This window comes from Sinocyclocheilus grahami, unplaced genomic scaffold, assembly GCF_001515645.1.
Source record: "Sinocyclocheilus grahami isolate Dianchi unplaced genomic scaffold, SAMN03320097.WGS_v1.1 scaffold339.1, whole genome shotgun sequence".
In the NCBI taxonomy this organism is placed as follows: Eukaryota; Metazoa; Chordata; class Actinopteri; order Cypriniformes; family Cyprinidae; genus Sinocyclocheilus; species Sinocyclocheilus grahami.
Window position 1 is genome coordinate 281,158 of NW_015505518.1, and position 27,136 is coordinate 308,293.

Sequence of the window (27,136 nt, forward strand, 5' to 3'; positions counted from 1 at the left end):
CCACATATGCAAAAATAACGATAAAATAAATAAATAAATAAAAACTTGTAAGACTAGCAATCCATTAAATCCACAGTAGGTGTCGCTCCAAACTAACTTTAGATGACTCATCATCAACCTCTGCAAAGTACCTGCGCATCATTTTCTGCCTCTCTGCGCTACTTTACCGTGATTGGAGAGATGGGGTTTGACTGGCTCTGAGATCGCCCTATTGTTGGGTAGCCATGTGCCGCGTTTGGCCCGTTTTATGCCTGCAGTTAAGAGTGCGACTCCGGGCGAGTGTGGAGTCTGCGGTCAGCGTGTATCTCTAGAGGAGCTGAGATAGGATGCTGCGGCATGCGGATAGATCGCTATAGCACATCACAGCTTTAGGTAACAGGACGACGACGTCGTAAACTCTTGCACAGAATTATTGAACAGTAATTTACAGTGCGTTTAAGGAGGCATCTAAATATTGTCCAGTCCGGCATTAAAAAAATTAAATGTTTTAGTGGCTGTTTTGACATTAAGATGATGGTCTCTTATTACACCTCGTGCATGAATTTCCAGTGAGCGACAAAACAGTTCTAGGATTTCGCTGGATGTGGGATACGTAAGGACTTAAAAGTAAGTCCTTGGGATGGGTGGGGTCCTCTATGCAGCAAAGAGTGCGGGAGGGGAGGGGGGGGCGAGACGACGGACGAGGTGCGGGGAAGTGCGAATATCCTCGGATGGTGGGGCATCAGACAGGCTACGAAAAAGAAATTGAGAGCTTAAAATATCCAAGGTAACCTTTTATTATCTGTGCCATCGCTGTAGAATTATCATGCCAGTGAGGTTGTAAAGCTATTATTTATTAATACAATTAAGCGTCTTAGAATCGACATAAAAGAAAGGGAAATCTATTTTAAAACTGTAATAGAACGTTTAGAATTGGCTGAAAACGGGATGAAAATGCATCCGAACGCATGATGTGACACGAATTCCTTCTTTGTCGGACATCTGTAATTCGCGGGAGCTTTCGCATTAGCTTCCATATTTTTGTCTAATGTGGTTTGCTTGAATGAACCGATAAATAAGAGATTGTTTATGCGTTGTTTTAAACGGGCATCCAATGAATATAAAACATGAATGCATTGGCTGAAGATATGCTCTGTTGGAATAGTTTTAATCATTTAATGGGATTTAACACCATATTTTCTCTTAAAACCTTTTTGTTGTTTGTATGAACAGCATGCATCAGCATTTTAGATGACATGTCAGTTCACCTACTGTATCTGTGACTTAAAGGGGTCATATGATGCGATTTCAAGTTTTCCTTTCTCTTTGGAGTGTTACAAGCTGATTGTGCATAGATAAGATCCCTGAAGTTGCAAAGACTAAAGTCTCAAAACCAAAGAGATATTCTTTATCAAAGTTAAGACTCTGCCACGCCCCCCTAAAACGGCTCGTTCTAACACGCCCCCACATATCTACCTCACTATGTGGAAATATTAGCATAATGCCGCCCAAATGTGCACGCAAAGAAAGAAGGCGTGGTTTCAGTAACCGCAGTTAGTGTTGAAGCAGCATGTCAGGGAGACGCTGTGTGTTTCTAGGCGAAAGCAAAGATCTTTAAAAAAGCATCATATGACCCCTTTAAGAAAGAGCATCATCAGAGTGTCTCTTCTCCTCCTCCCACATGATATTGTAGTTTAACAGCCGTTGGAGATTTGTGCATGTGATCTTGGTAGAAACAAATCTAGTATCCCAAAAGTAAAGTGACCCTTTAGAAGTGATAAAACAATTGCTGTTTATTGCATAGCATTTATGCAGCTTTAATGTGGTGATGTCAGCCATGGCTGCTTTGTTATCAACATGTTTAAGTGCAAAGACACATAACTGCAGTATTACTAGCACATGGTTAAAAGTACTGTGTGAATGAAAAGCATAGATTCATTTTGAATCATGTAAAAAGGTAATTAGAGCCTCCCTTCCACTTTCTTCCTCAATGCTTTGCTTGGCACATCTTTAAATATAAGGCAACTTTTTTTCTAAAAACATGAATATTCTCAGTAAGTCATCATTGGATGGCTGCAGAATTTTTTTATGTAGAGTATTTCTTAAACACAAAATGTCATGTCTTATAATATTTCCCTTACAGCAGGATATTGTGCCACCCTGTTTCCCTCTCATCCTCTGAATATGTTCAAGGCCCTGGCAGGAATCTGTTTTCTTCATCTGACTACAATTTTCTTCCTATTTTGGGCAATTATTGATGATGTAAGTTCACATTATTCCTCTTTTATGTGTATGTGTGTATATATATATATATGTATATGTGTGTAATAAAATCCATGTCTTCTTCATACATAAAAAACATGACTTTTTAAAAGAAAAGTATGTGTTTGTACCGTCATTGTAGTAGTCTGTTTGTAGTTAATGGTAGGTTTTTAATTTTCCTAGGCATGGTGGTTCACAGAGAACCTTTATACAGACTTGTGGGGCAGATGGGTGATGGAGAACAATGATAATGTCTGGGTGTACATGGACATACCAACCTCATACCGGAAAGGTAAGACAATGTTAAAAGTAAGCATTTTTGGACATCTGCCTGTTTTCACTAGTCAAGCCAAAATAAAGATTCTTCAATGATGTGGGGTCTTCAGTGAACAGCCATAGAAGAACCATTTGGGGTTCTCAAAGAACCTTTCAGTGAGCAGTTCTTAAAAGAGCCAATTTTTACTTAGTTCCGAATTTTAATAATCTAAGGAAACTTCTTTTGCAATGAAAACATTCCATGGATGTCAAAGTTTCTTCATGCCAGTAAAGAACCATTATTTTTAAGCGTGCAGACTGGGACATTTACATGATGCCCCTTTAATTCATCCCTCTAGACTATCTGCAGGCAGTTCAGGCGTTTGCAGTTCTGTCCTGCCTGTTTGCTGTGTTCTCTCTGTGCGTGTTCATATTCCAACTCTTTACTCTGGGCAAAGGAAAGCGGTTCACCATCTCTGGAATTGTGCAACTCATCTCCTGTAAGTTAATGCTTCTGTAAATCTGAGGTTAAATTAGGGCATTATTGAAACATCCCTGTGTGGATCATTGCCTTTAAGGCCCTACACTTTAAAAAAAATTCTGTAGTTTTTACAAAATAATTTTGGCAGCTGTGGTTGCCAGAATAATTTAGTAAAAAATACAGAAAAACTGTAAACACATTTACGGCCCAAAACTGTACATTTTACAGTATAAAACTGTAATTTACAAACAAGAAAATTTACAAAGTAAATTCAACAATGCACACTGCTATTAAAATATGTTTTGTACCTTTAACATACTGACAACCACCATAATAATGCAGGTGGTAAAAGAGAAAGCCACATGAAGAATCAAAGCTCTTCACAAGCAGCTTCGCCACAAGCAGGAGTATATACTAATATAGAAGGTGCACAAAGTCATTCATGCAAACACAAAACACCATCATGGTAACACACATGATACTTAAATAATGCATTAAACTTTCATTAAACAACAGAAGATGTAACATAAAGCCCAAATATACATAACTAATAACAAAAACTATTAAAAAAAACATGATTATATAAACAAAATACTTTAAAATGTGGAGTGTCGAGCAGGGAATTCTGGGAATATCAGTTTACAGTTTTTGACTGTAAATTATACATTGATTTGTTATTTTTACTTCTAAAAACTGTACAATTAACAGCATTTTACTGTAAAATTACATGAAATATCTGGTTAGATATTTTACAGTTTTTCCCTGGATATAGTACGGAAACTTAATGTTAACCTATTAACAGTTTTTTCCCGTAGCGTTTTTACAAAATTTTACAGTTAAAATTACTCTTATTTTTTACAGTGTACAGGTCATACAGACATTCATTTTTGTTGTACATTTATACATTTCTCTTGGACCTCTAGGTTTCTGCATAATGGTGGCTCTGTCAGTCTACACCGATCACTTTCACAGAGGCGAGAAGAATGGCTGGTATGGCTGGTCCTACATCATGGCCTGGTTTGGGTGGCTGCTGACCCTCTTCACTGGAATTATGTACATCATTCTGCGCAAAAGAGTTGATTAAATTTTAGACCTCGCTAAAGCCTTAATTATTTTATTTCCAAGTCTTAAGTGCACAACTTGAAAAATAATGAGTTGTCTCAAATATTACAGGCGTTGGTTGGAATTGTAGAAACTTGCGAAACAAATCACAGCGTCAGCAGTTCATTGAAACTTTTGAGCACATATGCAAAGTTTAAAATCTGTCAGTGAGAAATTGTTGATTCAGCATTTGAGGAAAATTTGCTAGAGAAGTTTCTTGAAACAAGAAGAGAAATGTTTTTTGCATTTTTGTTTAGAGTAATACTATAGATTGGTTTGATGGGTCATCTTTCCTAGTTTCTCAAAGCACAGAGGGTCTAAACACACTTTATTGCAGGAGTTAGTGTGTAAAGATGGTGAAGATGCAGTACATACAAGAATGAAATGTAAAAAATATATTTATAATATGTATAAAGAGAAAGATAAGTTGTACATATAAAGTACATACAGAATTTTTTTTAGCATAGTGTAGTTTAAAACATCACTTGCACTTTAAGAAATAGCATTGTCTTAAACTATTTTATTTCATATTTTCTTTCAATTCATTTTGTGTGTGTGTGTGTGTGTGTGTGTTTTAAATGGCAATAGCACAGGATAGTCTCTAGGTGAAAATAAGGGTCAAATCTTTGTTACTGCGATGCATTATGGTGCTGTTCAAATTTGTGATCATCCGCTTGAATCATGTAGACTTCTGAATACACAATCCTTTTGTAATTTCATTGTACAGACCCTCTGCCACCATATGTACTTACAGTTTCTGTGTGGAGAAATGCTTTCTTGATAATGACATCATGGGCCCTGTTGCTATGCCAGCCATTTTTGATTAGCATGATGATGATGAATGATTGTTCATGTGGTCAGATGATCACCCTGTAAGATCCTCATTCTAGAGCACAGAATGTTCCAAAATAATTTTTAGAATGCTTTGGTTTTTTAAACGTCAATATCTATTCATAATTGTATGGGTGTAATTATTCAACATCCTCTCAAGGAAGAAGCTCCTTACTTTGTTTGGTTAAAGTTTTAACCAGCTCTAGATGTATTTTTATGTTGCAGTATGACAGTAAATGGAAAGGACTTTATTTTTTCAATGCAAAGCCAATCAGTGTAAACCTGGGAGGACATTAATTTTAGTAATCACACAAATAAAGACCTTGCCATAAGATAAGAATCTCTTTTGTTATTTTATTATTTACAACATCAATATTTTACAAATTTAAAGAAGCTTCAACATAATCATTTACCTTTTTCACACAATATCTTACCATTATATGAAAATGGGGAATGAAATGTACATTCATATCACAAAAGCAAAGAAACCTGTTATTTGAGACATTTTCATATGAGTATGTACGACTGTTAGGTTCAGTGACCTTCTACATTCCTCATGCAAAATGCACAAGGCACTGGCTTAGGAATGTTCCAATAAGAACTGTTTTGTGGGGGTGTATGGCACCAAATCATATGCCCTGACCGGAGGGTGTAATTCGTTCCTGAACCACTAAGTGGAGAAGATGATTCTGTTCTGCCGAAAGGAGAGGCCTGTTGTGAGAGAAGAGAAAGGTGTTGTTTATCTAATTCCAAAGGCTTCAGTCTAATATATATAAACGCATCGTATGAGCCAGGAAATGCATCAAGTTCACCATAGTTCTGTCTGGAGAGCCTTGAGAGATTCTGTATCCTTTTCCTGACAGGCCATCTGTAAACAGGCCAGTCAGACCATTTAGCCATCTTAATCCAAGATAGTAGTTCTACTAGTAATTTATAGCATTTTTGACATTCGAGCAAACAGTGCAGTCTAAAAGTAAGAGACCACTACTGAAAATGCTTCTATTTTTAATCTTTCTAATTTTGTTCACTGCAAATTACATTATCAATGTAAAAATGTACATAAAAAGCTGAAATAACAATTCCATTTTTTAATATGTGACCCTGGACCACAAAACCAGTCTTAAGTGTCAATTTTTCGAAATTGAGATGTATACATCACCCGAAAGATGCATAAATAAGCTTTCCATTGATGTATGGTTTGTTATGATAGGACAATATTTAACTGAGATACAGCTATTTGAAAATCTGGAATCTGAGGGTGCAAAAAAATCTAAATATTGAGAAAATCGCCTTTAAAGTTGTCCAAATAAAGTCCTTAGCAATGCATATTACTAATCAAAACTGAAGTTTTGATATATTTATGGTAGGAAATTTACAAAATATCTTCATGGAGCATGATCTTTACTTAATATCCTAATGATTTTTGGCATAAAAGAAAAATCTAAATTTTTGACCCATACAATGTATTTTTGGCTATTGCTACAAATATACCCCAGCGACTTAAGACAGCTTTTGTGGTCCAGGGTCACAAATATATTTCTATGTTGTTTAATATCATAATGCTTTGTTTTTAAATATTTCAGAATCTGAAAACTTGTTCAGGTTTAAATTGGATTTTGAATACAGGTTTTAAATGTGGTTATTTTAACAACCTAATTTTAGAAACAGATTTTAAATACTCACCACAACCGACTGTAGGAGGAGGAACACATTTTCTGGAAGGAAGTTTACTAAAGGACAGACAGTAACAATAGTTTATAAAGAATAGCAACCAAATAAAACATTGTGCCTGGTTCTCCGTTTTGCTCGCAAGTCTTACCCTGACTGTGTGAGTCGAAGGATTCCCAGGCATATCGCTCTAGTGTTTGAGCATGCTCGGGTAACAGCTTTTGAGGGGGAGGCTTAAACAAAGATACACAAACATATAGTGTCATTTGAGGATAGTAAACAAACACTAATGCTATTGGTCTGGTTTCTTAACATACTGTCCAAAATGTGAGCTTATTTGTAAAACTTACAGATTTTAAATATATATTTTACCTCAAGCAACATAAGAAGTAATACCCTGGAGATTTCGCACTTTGCTATGATATCCATATATGCTCCTGGAATTAAAACAAACAGAATTGAAGCATGAATCTAAAGAATCTTACAGCATATGCTTAATTTTCTTGGCGTCATTATTATTAGCAGATGTCAAATACACAAACTAAAAGACTGCTGACAGATGTTTGACAAGCGTGAAAATCAGTCACAAAATATAACATGACTGCTTCTTATAAATTTGTGATTGCGGGGTATAATCAGGAAATTCAAATAAACAGCAAATCTGGTGAAAATCCCTCAAATTAGGCCATCAAACCACACCCAGCTAGATTTCAAAACTAAGACTGATTGTATAATGTTGTGAATGTTCATACCGACAGGGGTGTTTGTCCCGGGTAGCTGTAGTCCTCTTTCCTGACACATGTGCTGCATCTCAGAGAGAACAGCAAGAGCGCCCTCATGATCACCTACCAATCAAACATCACATCACAACTCTGACAACCACAGAACGTCATCTGAAACGCAAAACCAAAATGAATCATTGCATTCTGGCAGGAAAACGCTGCTATCTTTGAACTCACGGGACAGTATTTTGCAGGAGGCCATTTCCCACAGTGACAGCAGGGCCTCAATTGGAGTCTGAATCTGCAGTTCTGCGGCTCTCTGGAAATGAACTATCGCCTCCCCGGGTCTGTTCATCTCCTACACACAAATATATAAACAGGACCACAACACGATTAAGCACCGTGGAACAAGATGAATATGAGATTTTAATTCATTTATGAACAGAAAGCCGCTCCATGTATTACAATGATTAATGTCTCACCTTCAGAGCATTGCCAAGCTCCAGTGAGAGACTGGCCGCCATAACAGGCTGATTCATCTCAATATAGACCTAAACAATATAGAAGTACATATTTGCAGTATAACATCTAAAAAATATATTTTTTAAAAATACACACAATCTGCATACGATTGATTGCAAGATTTGAGGCTTTTTACTATATTAGTCCAGTAGAGAGACGTATTCTTCAAATGACCTCAATTAATTTTTAGGAGCCAAGAAAATTAGTTACATTTGGTTCATTTTCGGGTGATTTATTAATTTAGAAACAAATGTTGGTTTGCTTGTATTGGTTACTTAGCTGCTCATCCTCACCCTCTCTTCCTCTAACTGAATGAGGCTGTAATAGTGAACAAAAGTGAATAGCAAATAATATAAGGCTTGATGGTTCTGACAGGCCAGGGTTATTAAAGTTAAATAAAACTAAAAACATTTTCCTTACTTGAAATAAAAGAAATGTTATATACAATTTTATTTAGTTTAAATGTTCTAAAATATGTAAAACTGAAATAAACATTTATAAAACCTACATAGACATAAAAAAAACAAGAAAATATGATAAAAACAAAATGTAAACAGAAAATACAAAAATAAACCGTTTTAAAGGGGTCATATGATGCTTTTTTAAAGATCATTATTTTGTGTATTTGGTGTAACAGAATATGTTGACATGCTTTAATGTTCAAAAACCACATTATTTTTCAAATACTGTACATTATTGTAGGTCCTCTATGCCCCGCCTCTCTCAAACGCTTCGTTTTCTACAAAGTCCCTCCTTCCGACAAGCGCAGTCTGCTCTGATTGGCCAGCTGACCCAGTGCATTGTGATTGGCCGAACACTGCAAGCTCTCGTCGGAAATGTAACGCCTCTTACCATAATCGCGAGCTTCATCTTTCAAAATAAATGTAAAGACAGAGCCCGAAAGGGGAACAGAGTCACGTGACAGACAGTGATGAAGCTGGTATGTGTTTGCAGTACACAAGCCACGGTTAAGACAGCTGACTCCACTGTGATGTTACCCTCTCTCTCTCGCTCTCTCTCTCTCTCTCACACACGCACGCGCGCACGCGCGCACACACACACACACGATGCTCAAAACTCCGCATTTGAACAGTCAATAGCAAATACTTAAACTAGTAACAAAACAGTCGCTGATTCAGAAGCGCCAGATTGTCATAGCAAAGTCAGAATTACCTCCTCTCCTAGGTTGACGAAACGGTCGTCCATAAAATGCATTGCTGTTCTGTTGTAAGTCATCTTAAAGATTCCTAAATGCATCTACTTCTGGAAGGCCAAATAAAGTGCTTTTGCTTTCGCACTGAAACACACAGCGTCTCCCTGACATGCTGCTTCAACACTAACTGCGGTTACTGAAACCACGCCTTCTTTCTTTGCGTGCACATTTGGGTGGCATTATGCAAATATTTCCACATAGTGAGGTAGATATGTGGGGGCGTGTTAGAACGAGCCGTTTTAGAATATCTGTTATATCTATTGATAAAGAATATCTCTTTGGTTTTGAGACTTTAGTCTTTGCAACTTCAGGGATCTTATCTATGCACAATCAGCTTGTAACACTCCAAAGAGAAAGGAAAACTTGAAATCGCATCATATGACCCCTTTAATAAAAACTACAATAATATCTCAATTATACTAAACTAACATATGTCAGGCTAAACTGAGCAGTTTATTTGTATCAAAAATATAAAATCACAAGTGTCTTTTCATTCTATTTAAATCTGTGCATGCAAGTCTGAGCCCAGCATTCTGTAAAATAACAACCTGTGTTTATATATGCTCATCTGCTTGAGCATAAGCATCTGGTAATAAATTTGATTCCGATAAATACCTTAATCGCAAAACTATAGCAGTTCATGGCTGCCTGCATATTCTCATCGAAACCAGGAACCCTCAGCGCTCTGGTTTCCTGTTCTGAGGCCAGAAAGAGTCTGGCTGCATCAGTCAATGCCAGGGCTTCTCCTGGAGCATTGAACAGGGTCTGCTCACAGCTACGAAAACAGAGAAAAAAAAGATTAATTCCACATGTTGTTCACATCAGACACAAGGATGAAGAAATGAGAGAGGCTGTGTTACCGGGCCATGGCGAGATTACAGAAGGCAGCATACTGAGGACACTCCTGCTGTTTGAGCTCCTTGGCCAGCTGACCTGAGGAAAGATGGCATATAATGATAAAGTCATGAGAGTAGCATTGCCGCACAGCATCACTCTTCTGACACAATACTCACCGAACTGTTCACTTGCTTCAGCGACATTAGGCTTCCGCAGAAAACGTCTGTGATTTAAAGGAGGAGAACTAAATATTAAAACGCCACTAAATGAGATTAATTTGACAGGTTGAACTTCCATACTGAACGTACTCTGGGATAGTTCATCATAAGAAGGCGCTGGCATGGAATTAAACATCTACAAGATGTCATCCTCAGCTGTTCATCCATAAATTTTCTGTAATTTTACAATAATAGATTGACGCGAACTTTATTTAGTAGCTCTTGAGATTTAATTAGCAACATGCTTGTGAGGGATGTGTAGTGCTGGCATGACATTCTTTGGTTACGCTCAGTATTATAGACAACATTAATAGTCTACCAAAGTTAACATGGCAAACATTCTAGTATTAGTGATATAAAGCTGTCATTTTAGCTCTTACTTTTTCAGTTTATTTGACACCGCCCGGTAGCGCGTCAGAAAATCTCCCTCGGCTGCCATTGTTGACACTTCAAGAGGAGCAACAGACAGGAAATTCAGATACGAGTGTTCCTATTGGTTGCACACATCTAAAGTTATCTTTTGATTGGTTTACACAGCGTAAGGGCGGGGCTTTCGCAGAAAATCCACCGCATTTTTAAGGAAGAAGGTGAGAGGCTTGATGAAAAACGACACATATTCAGTCGTTTTGATATTTCATTTATTTTATGTTATTTTATGTTATACTGGCCCATAAAATATTAGATTATACAAAAAAAAAATCTTTATTTGACACCAAGTACATTTCAGCAGGTATTCATACATCAAATTCATGAACTCAATTATTCCTTCATTCATTCACAAGTTTTCATAGACAGAATCAAATACTTCATCTTCTTGTGCTTTGCAGTGCTGAAAGAGAACAAAGCAACAGAAACGGTTGGTATTCTGAAACAAGACTTAAATTAGTTTCATGTTTATTATTATTATTATTTGAACCATATATATATATATATATATAACAAATGCAAAGTTTATGTCATGAAGTGTCTTCACTGCATGATTATATCTTCAGTAAATGCACTATGCACTCTGTGTTTATATATTCAATACTTGAAGTTGTATATTCAATTTTTAAAACCAATTTTTAATGTAGGACTACATTATAAGCTATACATGTCGTATGATATTACACTATTTATAAAACAAACCTTTTTAACAGATTTTTTCTTCAATGTGTTCTCTTCATGCATCGTGTCTGGTTGCAATGAATCATAAATGGAGCTCGATCTGTACTGTAGCACCTGTTGGAAGGGAGTATTATATTATGCATACATTTATTTGAGACTTCATTTAAAATTTTTATTGAAACAGGTAGAAAAACCTTTTACCAACAAATACCAAATACAGAGACAAAGAAAGAGCAAATGACTACTTCTCAAAAGAGAAACAAGACTTGTTATCTCACTGTGTAGAGTGATGCAGATGCAGGATCCTCATCCAATATCACTTCATCATTCCCCCCTGGCCTCTGCTCTGCAACTTCATTTTTGTCATCTCTACAAGCAGGGTGTTCCTAAAAGTAATGAGGCAAAACTAGAGCTGAAACTAACAGTATCACATGTGTTTTTCTGGACAGTACATGTGTGCCCTTTTTTGGTCTTAACAGCACCATCTTGCAATCAAAGCAATTCTGGACAGTCCATCTGGAGCCAAGGGGGATTACACATCTTGCATAATAGCACATAGATAATCTTTTCTGAACTGACATTTACTGTTTAGTTATGAGTCCATAAATAATGATCAGTCATAACATTAAAACCACCTGCCAAATATCATGTCGGTCCCCCTTGTGTTGTCAAAGCAGCTCTGATGCGTTGAAGCATGGACACCACAAAATCTCATAATGTGTCCTGTGGTATCTAGACATTGGCAACAGATCCTTTAAGCCCTGCAAGTCGCGAGGTGATGCCTCCATGGATCAGATTTGCTGGTCCAGCACATCCCACAGTTGCTCAATCGAATTGAGATCTGGGGAATCTGGAGACAAAGGCAACATCTTTTCTAACTCTTTTTTTTTTCACGTTCCTCAAATCATTCCTTAACTATTTTTGCAGTGTACCAGGGAGCATTATCCTGCTGAAAGAGGCCACTGCCATCAGGGGGTCTGAAACAATCTTCAGGCAGGTGGCAAGTATCAAAGTAACATCCACATGAATGTCAGAACCCTCCACCGGCCTGCCTTCTTCCCAAAGTTCATCCTGCTGCCATCTCTTCCCCAGGTAAATGATACATATGCACCCAACCATCCACCTGATCTAAAAGAAAACGTTATTCATCAGATAAGGCCACTGCTCCATAGTCTAGTTCTGACACTCACGTGCCCATTGTAGGTGCTTTCGGCAGTGGACAGGGGTCTTCATGGGGACTACGCAGCCCCATATGCAGCAAATTGTGATGCACTGTGTTCTGACATTTTTCTGTCATGGCCAGCATTAAGTTTTTCAGCAATTTGAGCTACAGTAACTCTTCTGTGATCAGACCAGATGGGCTAGCCTTTGCTCCCCATGTGCATAAGTGAGCCTTGAATGCCCATGACCCTGACGCCAGTTTACCAGTTGTTCTTCCTTACACAACTTTTGGTAGGTACTAAACACTGCATACCGGAAACACCCAACAAGACTTGATGTTTTGGAGCTGCTCTGACCCAGTCGTCCAGCCATCACTATTTGGCCCTTGTCAAAGTTATTCAGATCTTTTCACATGCCCATTTCTCCTGCTTTCAACACATGAAAGACTGTTCACTTGCTGCACAATATATCCCACCCCTTGACAGGTGCCATTGTAATGTTATAATCAATGTTCACACGTCCAGTGTATAACCCCTCATTATTAGATTGCCTGAACTTTTACAGCATCTAATTCATGCATTAAAGTATACAAGAAAGCATCTGAAATTAAAGAAACTTACATTCAACAAATTTGAATAAATTGTTCTAATGTTTCTACGACACAATGTGCAGCCAAGTTTTACCTTGTAGCTTTTTAATATGTAAAGTGACCCAGCAACACTGAAGATGAGAAGAATTCCTGAGAATGCCATCATTGTGATGATGGCACTGTCTAACTCCTCAGGTGGCTGCTGATAACCTTTATCTGAAAAACCAAGAGTTGGGGTAAGAGTGAAGAAACAAAGAGGAAATAGAGAGAACGTAACAAAGGAATTTTGTTTCTGGCTCAGTTTTTGCATTACCGCTTTTCTTTTGCTGAAAGTGGCAGTTTCAGTCCAACATGGCCAATCTCACGTGCTGTCTTTATTTTTTGTATGCATTCGTAATTAACCTCTTTATTTATCTGTCCAGCCTATCTAGATATATATAATTTATTTGTCCTCAGAGAGGAAATTCATTTTCACAGAGGGTGCGTATATAACACCAAGACAGCTTATCACAATACAATCAAAAACAGTCCCATCACGTCACATCACATCAAAACACAAATGCATAAGCGCAAGACTATGGTTGATTTCCTATTGGCTCACAAGCCACAAACTTATCGAGTGAAAAGGTTCTGAAGTAAAAATCAGAAATGTAAACAGTTAATTTCAAGATTCATACATATTCTAATACTTACAAAAGCTTTGAAATGGCCACATGCACACGCAACAAACATACGACGACATATAAATCCCTCATCACTCATTATGCAGTATGATTCATTTTCATATGGCAATGACTGACATAATGATTATAACCATAGTAGGCGAATGTACTGGAGAGAATGTCATTTGTCAAGATATATAGGCATTAAGCAATTTAAATGCAGACTAAAGATTAATAGAAAAATATTGTAATTTTATATCAAAATATGTTTGAAATGCGGTTGCAATTATGACTTGTAAATCTTACAGTTCTCTCACTGTACATTGCTATTCTTGTCGTGGTAAAAAGTTATCTGTTTTGCAGCATTGCAACAGTTATTTTACATAATTTTATGATAAAACACTGCACCGACGTTGTCAGATGTCAAGACAAGACTCTGCTGACAGGGTTCGTGTGTGCGTGTGTGTGTGTGTTTTAACAAAACAACCCCAACCAACCCCCGTGGGAATTCTCACTCCAAGCTGAACTCAGCCCTGGTTTATATGCAGAAGCTAGCCGGTCCGAATTCAGTGATGTGGTTTAAAAATGCTGCTCTGTCCACTCTGACCACCAGGTGGCAGCAGAAGAGCACACGATACTTTGTGAGCGAGCGCATGACTCACATCAAATAAAGAGGAGTTCCAAAATAATCCAAAGTGAATTACGTAATGATTACGTCACTGTCACTGAAATAGGCAACACATAATTAGCGCCAGGGCATATAAATAAAAAACAGCAGTACAGAATCCTTTTCCACTTTTTCCTTCGTTTAGTATGAATTAAATATTACTGTATATAAAGAAAAATATATAATTTATGATTAACAATAGATAACAGATAGAAATACGATTAAGTGTTATAAGCGAAGACGTAAAAAAGAAGAATTTTTTTTAACAAGAACAAAATACAGCCATTATTATATATATATCACATTAAAGTTCCAAATACAAGTTACAAGTTCCAAATGTATGATAATGATAAAGAGACTGAGATAGGGAGATATGTGGAGAGTGAGGTGAAGAGAAGAGCAAGGAATTCAGTTAGAGGTGACAAATTGCCTTGTTTAATGAGAAACAGGTGCATGAGTGCCTTGTGACTTCTGAGCTGAAGTAAAGAAATACTCACATACTCTTAAGCCAGGCAAAACTGACCTCACATACCACAAAAACAGACCAGGGTGAGAGAGAGAGCTGATAGAGGCACAACAAATATAACATCTGGATACCAGGGAATACAAATATTTCTGTCCATATAAGCATGATGGTAAAGGACTACAATACCACCAAAGCATTTAAGAAAAGGTTAATTCTTTTGTGAGAAAAAGTATAGACTTGCATATTTATTCTACTGTCTAAATGTATGAATTTAAACTAGGCTCCTGGATATAAATGACCATAAAATAGATTAAACATCTTTTTGGTCATTTTCCTCAATCCAGGAACCTCTTTTATGTTATATCCTTTTTTCATTTTTTGAAGTGACTGTACAAGGTTTTTATCGTGACAGCGAGGTCTGGACAATTGTTTTATGAATTAACAATTGTTTTATGAATGTCTTGTATTAAATACTAAAGTATGAATAAGCCCCCATCAAGGTAAATGGTATAAACTTTGGCACATATGTTTCTTATATCAAAATATATAAGACAGATATAAGTCTGGACATTGTTTACAGGTTTAGCTAGATTTAATTCAGACTTTTATTGTAGTGGCCCACAAATATTCACCCACCGTTACTATGGAAATAATACTGTAAGATGTAGAGACTGAATTATGAATGCAGTGCTTTTAATAAAGAGCATTCCAACTGAAAAGCACATGCAAATTGATGCAGTTGTTGCTCAGTGATGTTAAAGAGCCTATTGATTGAATAACAGAAATCATGTGAGACCTGATTTATGAGACTGACTGCTCTGTTCACCTGCTAAATTCTCTCTCTCTGTGTGTGTGTGTGTGTGTGTGTGTGTGTTACGAATCCGGTCTATGAACTTCTGTTCACTCACCCCCAGAGGTCACCTGCTCACTACATGGACTCTCACACTACATTTCCCATCATCCATTGCACTGATTGCACACAGCTGTAACCAATCACACGCTCACCTGAAAGCTATTACTCACACACTATATAACATCCACCCAGATCCTACTCAAGTCGCTGAGTATTGTCTGCGTTTATTACTCTCCTAGTGATAGAACTTTATGGAGCCAGTTTCAGTTTAGTCATGTGGCGTTCAAGTTTTCCTGGGGCATTCGTACTTACGAGTTGACAAGTTGTAATTATGATGTCAGGTGTGTTTAAGTCAGTTTAGTCGGCACAAGATGGAGGTGTACCTTCTTTTAATAAATTACAAGAAAATACAACCGGGTCTGTTAACTCTGCTTATAGAAAATGAAGAGCAAAGAATTCGCATCAGGTGTGTTTTGCATTTTTAATATTTGTAAGAAGTAATTTATGAAGCCACTTTAATCTGTATCGCATAAAAATTTATCAATTGTTATATTACAATCCTGCCACATTCAAAACGCTTATTTTTTGTAAATAAAAAGCCTGACAATGTCACTGCTTAACACCTATAAGTATTGTGATTTATGTTTTACTTTGGCAATCTCTCTGTCTCCCTCTGTCAGATATGCAGTTCTACGGTATTTGTCACTGACAACCCACTAAACTATAAATTTAAGCAAATATTTACTGTCAACTACAGCCGTTGCGTCCATCGATTTTGCCATGTTTCTCATTGACACGCCCCCAACTCAGAAACTCGACTCGAATATCCCACTCGTAGTAACGACTTTGTGGTGGCGTTCATGTGCATTCAACTTGTAAATACGATCTATCCGACATGAATTGAACGCACCAATAGTCTCGCCTTGCCTGTTTTCCTGTGTTCAAATTCTTGTCTGTGTTTTCGGATTACCCTTTTTGTCTTGTTTCGGACTCTGTTTGCCCCTGCCTGGATTATTGCTATCTACCTGGATTATCTCTCTTTGCCTTGCCCTGTTGGATATTGTTCACCGTCGATCGACCCACGCCTGTTTACTGGACTGCTCTTGTGTTTTGCCCGTACCATACCTGTTCACTGGTGTTTTGACCCTGCCTGTGTTTGACCACGTCTTTTAATAAAAGCTTTGCAGATGGATTCGCACGTCTCACATCTCGTTCGCCCCGTAACACTGTGTGTGTGTGTGTGTGTGTCCAGATTTGGCTATACTGCGAAAACGTCCTCACACAATGAAACGGGTCAAAAACTGACTGATGAGGACATTTTAAGTGGTTATCACTATTTTAAATGCTCATATTTAGAATGCTTCAAAATGTCGAGATTTTATTAAGGTTTTGGTTTAATTTATTATGAGAACCATTATGAAAAGTCTTCACTATATACTATATAAGGTCTGTTGTTTGTGTAATTTATTATGAAAACCATTATGTCTATGAAAAGTCACTATAAGAGAAAAGGGGCAAATGATTGGAGGGAGAAAAACATCAAATAAACCTAAAGAAAAGGTGCACATCTGGAAAAGAATGATAGTTTGCGAGGGAGTGAGAACACAGAGCCCAACAGATGGAGAGAGGGGGAAAAGAGACAGAGAAGGAGAGAAAGATGAGATGCAAGAGAAAAAGAAAGTGGGAGAGAGAGAAAAAGTAGACAAAAGAACAGAAGGGAGCGGAAAGAATAAGACCGAGGAGAGAGAGAGAGAGGTGAATGTGCATAGCATCATAGTTCTTATGCAGGGCAGACACAAGTTTAAGTGTTTGCACACTGACTGTCAACAGACTTCAACACGGTGTTCAGAGAGAAGAAGTGGACAGGATGGCGATATTACAGCAGAGGAGAGGAGGACAAAAAACACATCCCATAACCCTAAAAAGTAAGTAATTTGCACTTTAGTGGAATTTGAACTATTAAAAGTAAAAATGTATTCTATAATATTTCACTTATCTGTCCTGCAGTTTTATTTCCCTTCTGTTTCCCCTCTTTCTGCTGTGTATAGCCTTCATATATAGCAGAGGGGTCCGTGTAGACCTCACAAAGCATCAAAAATATTTTTTTTTACAGAAAGTGCAAGTAATCAATAAATCCAAATGTAAGTGGATGTATTTATATCTGTTGTAAGTGTTTGATTTATATTCCTATTACATGTCAGTTCCTTCTGTCTGCATTTTAAAGCCTGCATGATTTGAAAAAATGTGTGAAATGGGTAAAAACTGGAAAGTGTGCTGATCAAACATTAATCCTGTGATTTTTGAGTTCCTGAGCACATCCAGATATCTGCTACGCCACAACATGAAACCATTTTAAGAAATGCCTCTTTAGGGACTCACTCTGCAAAGTCAATTACTATGATATCCAAGTTCAATATTATGTAAAGCTCTCTGTCCCCTCTGGACTCTTTCTCAGTGTGGAGTCACTCCAGTTTCTCTTTGCTTTCCTGCAGCATTTCTCTGAAATTTAGTCATTTTAGTCTAATGATCATGTTTTTTTTGCGGTTCTGCCTTTTCATAGTAATCTTACCTCAGAGCTCTCTCTCTCTCTGTGGCATTGACCTTTGTGGCTCCAGCACAAATGAGATTTTCTTTCAAATAAGCTAACTGAGTTTGATATCAGTTAGGACAGTCACAAGACAATCAACCCGTCATCCATCTCCCCTCTGTGTTCCTGAATGAACTCGAGTCGTTTTGGGATCTGATCGTAATGGAGTGGAAATACCCGACACTTGCGTGATTGTTCTTGGGAAGTGAAGAGCATGAGGCACTTTCCATGGATATTGTAAAAAAGGCGTGAAACCCATAAAACATTTAAAAGTAACTTTTTCCCTTTTTTAAACGGTCAGAGAAGAAGGTGCTTAACCTACAGAAAATGTTGGTTTGAAAATGTGGAAAATAACATTGAGATTTTTTTTTACTGTTTATATACCATGATGTACAGAAGAATCAATGCTCTTGGGTGTAACAATTGTAATTGCTGTCAATGTAATAATAATATTTGGTAAATAAAAGTACTTAAACATGAAAAATAGTTTTAGTGTAATGAACTAAATATTATTTCAACAGATTAAGTCAAAATGATTACGCTGTTGGGTGATTTTAATAGTTGGATAGTGCAGAAAAAATTTAAAATTATTTTTTAAAAGGTAATCTAATATATTATAATTGAAAAAAAAGTATGGGATTTGTGCCTCTAAATACTAAATTCTAAAATAAATAACGGGACAACAACAAAAAAGAGCCCTGAAAAGGGGAAATATACAAAGAATATAGAAATTGTGAAACATAGAGGATATGATCATATATAAATGCAGGCCTCTGCACTGAAATTTTCCACAGAATCATCGGCCACTAAAACACATCTGGCTGTTTGTCCTGGAAAAAAACAAAGTGCTCTCCCATGTGCCAGATGTGTTGGCAGGGTAAAGGTTTAAATCACTTGCCTTACATTGAGAGTGTTCTTAGTATTTGTTTAACTTTTTGATATTTCTCCCTGCCTCTTCTTTAAACCTCAGTAATTTCTTCGACAGCAAAGATGATACTGATGGTGCATATGGTGGTCATGGCGTTTTTGTCTCCATACTTTGGGATGAGCAATGAACTGGATTATGGGAACTGGAACTACAGAGAAGGAGATAAAGCAAATAAATTATATATAATAACCTGCTATATTGTGTGTGAGGCTGCATTCTTATTGCTAGATGAAAGTAATATCAATTTAGTCTAATATTTCATAAATAAACATGCAAGTGGTGTTAGGTGAGCATAATTATATTAATAGCAGCCATTTAATTTTTGAGTAAATCTGATGAAATTTGAATTGATTCTGTGCATGCCTAGTACTTTGCTTGTTGAAAAAGTTGCATGTTAATTCAAGTCACATTTATTTCTATAGCGCTTTATACAATACAGATAATTTCAAAGCAGATTCACAGTAATAAACAAACAAAAACGTATTAATCTGGCAAAGTTCTTCAGTTATGAAATGAATAAAATTTCAGCTGTAAAGCTGCCCTAAAAAACAAAACTGTCATTATTCAGACCAATTTAGTTCAATGTTTATTCAGTTTAGTTCAGTAACAGTGCAAATGTTGCAAAGTTTATTAGTTTTGAAGCCGATTCGATTCAACTGTATAAAGCGGCTCTAAAGAAGATAATAGTGTCATTATTCAGCTCCGTTCTATTCAATATTGATTCAGTTCAGTTCAGAAATAGTGAATCAAATTATGAAACGAGCTCAAATCAACTATAAAGCAGCTCTACAGAAGGCAATAGTATTGTTACACCTTGAGTCAGTTCAGTGTTTATTCATCCAGTTCAATAACAATATCAATGGTGCAGAGTTCATCAATATGAAATAAATTTAAATCAGCTATAAAGCAACTCTACAGAAGACAATTATCCTCATCCAGATCCAATTTAGTTAAAGATTTGATCTCATCTGATCTCATCTCAGTGCGGTCACTTCATAATATTGCCGAATATTATGTCTTTTAAACCTCATTCCTAAATGCGTCCATTCCAAAAACAGCTTCAGTCGTTGGTGTGTTGGCCTATATGTGAAAATGTGAGTCAGTCTGGATGGGCTCAACTGCAACACATTCATTCAGATGTACAGTTTCATGGAGCTAATATTAAAATACAAATCACATTGACCAATGTACACCAACAAACTCACCCTTACCTGTCAACCTAGCTAAAACACAAATAGACATCTCCTAATTGCACCCTTTAAAGTTAAAGCCCTGTAGTCCAGTGAAAGAAACCTGATTAAAACCATTCTGAAGTATCAGACAGCAGAAACTAACCTCATTGTCTTTGCCCTCACGCCAGCGGAGAATGTGAACGTGGCTAACATACGCAGTGTGACTCGAGTGTTGGACGCCTGGGGCAAACGCATATTCAAAGATATCAAGACTCTGTTACATTCACAACCCAATGCCCTTCTGCCAGACTACTCCAGGTAACACAGTATTTCCTAATACCTGTACAAATTCATTGAAAATACTTTTTACTATGTTGTTAAAGTACAAAGCAAGTAAAGCAATTAGTGTTAACCAACCACCAATATTTTTATAGCATGCATTTTCGTACAACACTTAGAGTATGTTAAACCAGTTATATCTCTCTTTGCTATGTTCACTAAAGCTTTCTTGGCTTGCAAAAAAACGTTTTTTTTTTGCACATGAAAGCTGGTTGTTGGACCGTTTTATATAAACTAGAAAAACGCACCGTCCTTTGGGGCTTTGTTATCCTGAAGTAGGCAGTTTAACAGACTTACACGCCAGCCCTAAGGAGATTGTTTTCATGAAGCTGATTCTAAGCTACAAGCATTGAAACAGCACTTCAAATCCCAGAAAAGGTTTCGTCAGTATATATATCTGTTTAAAAATTATATTAGATCAAATTACATTTATGTAATACATAAATACAGAGGTTATCCCTTACGCAAAGAAAATATATTTCCTTATGTATTAATGATCAATATATTCAATTATTTAAAGTGTATTAACAACTATACAGAATAAGGAAACACTTTAGAATAGGGAAAACGGTTGCTTATTAGCATGCATATTACTAGCATATTGGCTGTTTATTAGTACTTATTAGGCACATATTACTGCGTTATTCTGTATGACCATGTTCTAGATCCCTTAACCCAATAGCTAAAATTAACAACTACCTTACTAACTATTAATAAGCAGCAAATTAGGAGTTTACTGAGGGAAACTCTTAGTTAATAGTGAATATGTGTTCCCTACACTCTTAAAAATAAAGGTGCTTCATGATGCCATAGAAGAACCTTTTTGTCTAAATGGTTCCATAAAGAACCTTTAACATCTGAAGAACCTTTCTGTTTCACAAAAGGTTCTTTGTGGCGAAAGAAGGTTCTTCAGATTATAAAAAGGTAAGAAAGAGATGGTTCTTTAAAGAACCTTTGACTGAATGGTTCTTTGTGGAACCAAAAATGGTTCTTCTATGGCATCGCTTGAAGAACCTTTTGAAGCACCTTTATTTTTAAGAGTGTATTCTAAAGTGTTTCCGGGAAAACATATTCACTATTAACTAAGAGTTTTCCCTCAGTAAACAGTTTAGGAATTGGGTCGGGTTAAGGCATCTAGGTCATACCAAAAAAAGGCATTAATGTGCTTATAAGTACTAATAAACAGTCAATATGCTAGTAATATGCGTGCTAATGAGCAACTAGTTAATAGTGAGAATTGGACTTTAAAATAAAGCGTTACACAGAATAATATGTACTATACTGAATAATACTTAAGGAATTGCTGCGTTTCATACAGTATATTGAAAATATTTGGCAATATATTTAGTTATATATCATAATGTATGTAATTTTACATTCATTAATACACTTCATAATATATAGATATGCATGCAATAAATGTACTTTGTGCATACATATATGTACTAAACCTATATTGTCCAAAAACTTTAATATGTTTTCAGTAAACACTTTTTTCTTATATACCACCATGAATAATTTCATACATGAAATGTGTATGCAAACAGTAAAGTGAGATAAAAGTTTATGAATACGTGTTCAGCCTGTAAATCCATGCATTAACTCATGAAAATGAAATTAATTAATTGAGGCTTTCAACAAAGCTATTACATGTAAAAAAAAATTTAGAGTAGTAATCTTCATTGCTATATATTTTTATTTGTAGCAAACATACTTGGTGCATGCACATATTGCAATATATTAAAAACAAGCACTATTTTCTCATATATAGTTTGCATTATATTCTCCAGTAGGCTATATATTTTTGTTTCGTAAGGCATCCCAATTACGTGTATTGTAATACTGTAATGAACATCTAACATTTACATAGAAAAATAAGTAAAAAGCATAGAGCAACTAACAACGCCAGAAGGAAGAAATTTGCTGCAGTCTAGCCTTGAAAATCTTAGAGACCAGATTAGCTACAGAGAAGAGTAAATTGTAGAGAAAAGGCTTTGTTTTTCTTGTTATTATTCGTGAAGCGGCAGAATTGGACAGTTGTCATAATGTGGTGGGACTCGTCATCCTATGGCATCATGGCATAGGGCGTTTTAACACAACTGGAGGCAATGGCGGTGTGACCTTTTGAGTATTTGTGAGGCAGGTCTTGGCTAGGAGGACCAGAAGCTCAGCCTTGTCATATTAAACTACGTCCTGTTAATGTATGTTTTTTGACTTTCTGACCCCACATTTTAGCACACTAAAACAAATGTGAAATTTCCTTATTCACATTAATAATGCATAATTAATACAACGTTTCTGATATTAGCAGTGTCTCTTTTAGAGGTCTGACTTGGTACATTGATTTTTTTGCAGTGTTGACTCTGCAAAGTGTGTACCAATCCCTAACAAAAGAAACACACTCTTTTTCTCTCGAAGGCCTACAGATGATTCTGCACATACGTACAAACATAGAAACCTCTTCTATCTCACCCCATTTAACACTCTCTTCTTCCTCACAGGGTTCGTCCTCTCTCTGAGTCCTTAAATGATCTCTTCAGAGAAGTCTTCCACTTACAGAGGCGCATCACAGATCTTAACAATCGCCTAGCAACCCTGGAACCCTTCCTCCGTCATCATGGTTACCGTAAGGAGGGGGAGGAAGGAGGGGATGCCAAAGAACTGGCTCCTCAGAGTGTGGGACCGAGTCAAGCAAAGTATCCACGGCAGTACGTGGTTCGAGTGGTCCGTCCTGTGAACAGGGTGGTGAGAACCAGACAAGTAAAAGTGTTCAAAAATGAAAATGGAAGGGTTAAAGCAAGCGAGAGTGAGAGGTAGAGGGACAGATGAAACATTTGCAGATATTATAATACAAATACATTAATGTTATTCAGGAAACATCCTTTATATTATGGATAAAATGTAATTCACATATTAGAAATGTTAGTATACATGTGTGCATTCATTTTCTTTTGTCTGTACTCCTTCACGTTTGGGTCTCAAAGGTGCGATTAAAGTTCTCTGGCAGAAAAGCGAATGCTGGGAATGTTGATTGTGGAAAACTTTCCCAGCAGGATAATACCAAATTAGATCAAAAAATAAAAATAAAAAACCTTGAGAGTAAAAACAGACACTCCAGCTCTTTCCAAACAAGGATAAAGTCATATACAACCAGTAATTATTTTCTGTGGAGAATCTTCAGTTGAATCATTGGTATCCAGAGATGTGTGTGACGGGAAGAAAATCAGGTGAATAAATGTTAATACTTTAAAATATAATTCTGTCAATGTTTTTTTTTTTTTTTTACTTCTCTGGTGGGCTTTTATATTAGGCACTGTATTACATGTGTGCCTGTATGTATGTATAGGCAAGCGTGTGGTTATGCTCTGTATAATTAAATTATTGTCATTATACACTCTATGTGTGGTAACCATCTCCATTCACATGCTTTTCATAAATGATGTCAGCCGGGTGGCATAATTTCTCTCAGGCTTCCAAATCTTATATTAAAACATGGTTCCCATCTCTGTGTATATGAGAACAGCGTCCTATTATATACCACACACGAACTCCTGCATACAAAAAAAGCATAATTACTAAATATCACTCACATATGCACTTTCACACTCTCTAATAGAGAGCAGCAGTATGCAGCTCACTAATGACATCCATTTCCCCAAATAATACTGAGTACTAAATATGCACGTCTGCATTGAGGAACCCAATCGCTTATAATGTAACTCAATGCATGCTATCTAGAACAGATTATGGACTTTTTTGTGCTCTTATGTAACAGTCACAATCATAGTGGTGTAATTTTAACAGCTGAAAATACAAACCATCGCACAGCTATTCCTTCAGCTGTGATCAAGATGAATCTGGGGTGTTATGTAACTCCCGCCACATGGTGGCAGTGTTGTGTCGGTTAGTTCACCGCTCGCTACTTTGACAGGAGTGAGCGCTTGAAATCTGTGGGCCACCGTTTTTGGTCAACACAGGACTTGAGACGTTCACCAATATCGCTTCATACTTAAAGTGGGCATATTTTCTGGTGAGGACATGTGACAGAATATTGGTACGTATGAACATAAATACGTCTAGCAACTCACGTAAACGAGCGTCTGTTATCGGTCTTTCTTTAAATGAAAGTGAAGGCTGCGACTTGTCGTCTCTTACTAATTACTTTCCTTAATCTTTCCATTCACGACTCCCTCTATCTGTGTACCTGTCAATCCTTCCTTCTACTTCCCTGCTTGCGTTTAGCTCTCTTCGTCTTTTTTCTCCCTGTCTCCATGGACTCGTGTGGGGGTGTTGCATATCTGTGTATGTTGTAGCACCAAACCAAGACACAGCATACTACACAAATCTGTCTTTTTCTCTCTCTATCTTCCTCCCTCTGTCTCTCTCTCTCTGTTTCTGTCTTTCTCTAAAGGTCCAGTTGCTAGGTAACAGTTAATTGTCAAGAAATAGTTACATGTGTTGCAATGTATTCTGTGATTGGCTGCTTGAAGAAAGCATGTGAGAGAAAGAGAGAGAGAGAGAGAAAAGGGAATGAAAAAGAGAGTGGGGGAGTGAGACAGGAATAGAAAGAGTAGGTTTGTGAAATATTGAATTGCAAATGGTTTTAAAATCAACAGCATGTACGACGTCCTTATGATTAAACACAGCACTTTCATAGGGGAATCAATAATCAGAATATGTTTGACATGAATCGATAGATACAGAAAAGAGAGAGAAATTCAGTGAAATCAGTATTTGCTTGCAGTTTGTTCATGATGCAGTGAACCAGACGTATCCAGGGCAACACCACTGGCTAATAAGCTCTCATTCACGTTTCATGTACGTACGTTATGTCACGAAGCAAACCTAAGCTTGTGTTGAACAGTCAGTGTAATATCAAATCTGCGCAAAGGGGCACATACACAAGAAACACATTTCACATAATAACAACTGAAAACCAAGTGAGATTCATACATATATGGCACATGATGAAAAAAAAAGAGTGTCACCATTTCCTCTCAGATTCTCGCTGGAGATGTATGGAAAAGCACAGAAGGACTATGAGGCTTGAGATATCTCCCTTTTATTTTGTTTTTAGTCAACACTGTTTTGTACAAAGAGACAGAAGAATATATCTTAGCACTTATTTTCACACTGTGTCTGTATTCTCAATAGCGTAAGTATTGTGAAATGTCTCATTAAATTATTGTAGTCTTAACACATGTAATCTCTCTATACAAAAACAGAAAAAAAGAAACCATTTTTGTCATATTTACAGAATCTGTACAGTTCTGATCCATAAGTAACATTTAAAATAAGTGATTAAAATACAAGAAAGACAGAATTGAAGACAAGGTGTAATTTTTGTCTTAAATTCTGATTCTCGGATGCTATTAGAATGGCACTGTGCTCCTGGTCCAGTGGTCTAATAACTTTTCCCCATGTGGCTATAAAAAATCTTCCAGACAAAAATGTATCTCAAATTTCATTATTTTAAATATTTGTCTCCATATATTAAAAGGCTATGGAAAGGGGACATAATTATTTACAGCAGACATAATAGATAACCATTGCACTGTGCTCTGTTCCTTTTCATACACACACACATACACACGTGCACACACAGACACCTGCACGCACACATGTCCACTCGCATACAGAGGTAATCAAGCATATGATTTCAGATACACCTACAATCATATGTGACACCTTACTGGGGAGGGCATTAAAATGACAAACTACTGCAGTGTTATCCTACCAGTCATCAAGAAAAAGATTAGTTCAAATGATAATGAATGAGAAGGGAAATAAAACAAATGACACGAAACACTGGCTACTATCCTTCCTGTCCTTTCCGCCCACCTCCCTTGTATCTTCTGCTGAAAATGTCGTCTCACATTAAACCTGTGTTTATCAAATGATATTAGTGTGCTTTTACAAGGCCACATCTTTAAAGTGTGAGTTAAAATGAAAGATAAAACTGGAAAGCCTTTCAGGAAGAGCAAAGTCACCTGTCCCTGACACTCACACACCCAATCAAACAATACTACTTATACATAGTACTATTACTAAAAACTATAAGCTCGACTCTCTGATAGAAACACAGAGACTGACAGGAAATGCAGTGGTCTAAGTCTGTTATCACATCTATAGCTCTTAAAGAAATGCCACACTGTTATGAGATATCTTATGAGATATCTTTAAAGGATTTATTAAATAAAACTAAAATGAGAAAAGTTGACCAAGCATAAAAAATCTTAAGGGTACTTTAAAAACATGGTTCCATGCAAAGAAAGGTTTTGTGAGAGCAAGTGAAAAAATCTTGTTACAAAGACACAATTAGCCTTACATGGACAAAAGAATGGTCTTTAAAAAATATGCTTAACTAGTGGCAGTATTCCTAATGAAATCACCCAAATTTGGGATTGCCTGTTAATTTCCCTAATGAGTTATTATTCCATACATATCCATTTTCAAAGATCTTATCAGTTCAATAAACTCACCACATCTGTTGTACAACCCGAACCTGTATGATGT

The 27,136-nt window shown here is 36.7% G+C and overlaps 2 protein-coding genes across 3 annotated transcripts; one reads left to right on the forward strand and one right to left on the reverse strand.

Annotated features, from left to right (window-relative positions):
- The first annotated feature begins 319 nt into the window (after nucleotides 1–319).
- Nucleotides 320–5,104, forward strand: emp1 (epithelial membrane protein 1). Of its 2 annotated transcripts, none has more exons than XM_016295692.1 (5): nucleotides 320–372; nucleotides 2,123–2,241; nucleotides 2,425–2,533; nucleotides 2,856–2,996; nucleotides 3,901–5,104. In XM_016295692.1, exons 2-5 carry the CDS (start codon nucleotides 2,164–2,166, stop codon nucleotides 4,059–4,061), a joined length of 489 nt encoding a protein of 162 aa, XP_016151178.1. In that variant the 5' UTR covers nucleotides 320–372; nucleotides 2,123–2,163; the 3' UTR covers nucleotides 4,062–5,104. The 2 variants fall into 2 exon arrangements, with proteins under 2 accessions (XP_016151178.1, XP_016151177.1); XM_016295691.1 differs by lacking the exon at nucleotides 320–372 and adding an exon at nucleotides 684–766.
- A 137-nt stretch (nucleotides 5,105–5,241) lies between these two features.
- Nucleotides 5,242–10,573, reverse strand: f8a (coagulation factor VIII associated). Its single transcript, XM_016295690.1, has 12 exons — nucleotides 10,470–10,573; nucleotides 10,048–10,094; nucleotides 9,895–9,967; nucleotides 9,650–9,809; nucleotides 7,782–7,850; nucleotides 7,537–7,657; nucleotides 7,330–7,422; nucleotides 6,950–7,014; nucleotides 6,729–6,810; nucleotides 6,593–6,639; nucleotides 5,722–5,777; nucleotides 5,242–5,620 (listed from the first exon to the last, which is right to left on the reverse strand). The coding sequence occupies exons 1-12, from the start codon at nucleotides 10,526–10,528 to the stop codon at nucleotides 5,539–5,541; spliced, it is 954 nt and encodes a 317-aa protein (XP_016151176.1). The 5' UTR covers nucleotides 10,529–10,573; the 3' UTR covers nucleotides 5,242–5,538.
- Between the last annotated feature and the right edge of the window lie 16,563 nt (nucleotides 10,574–27,136).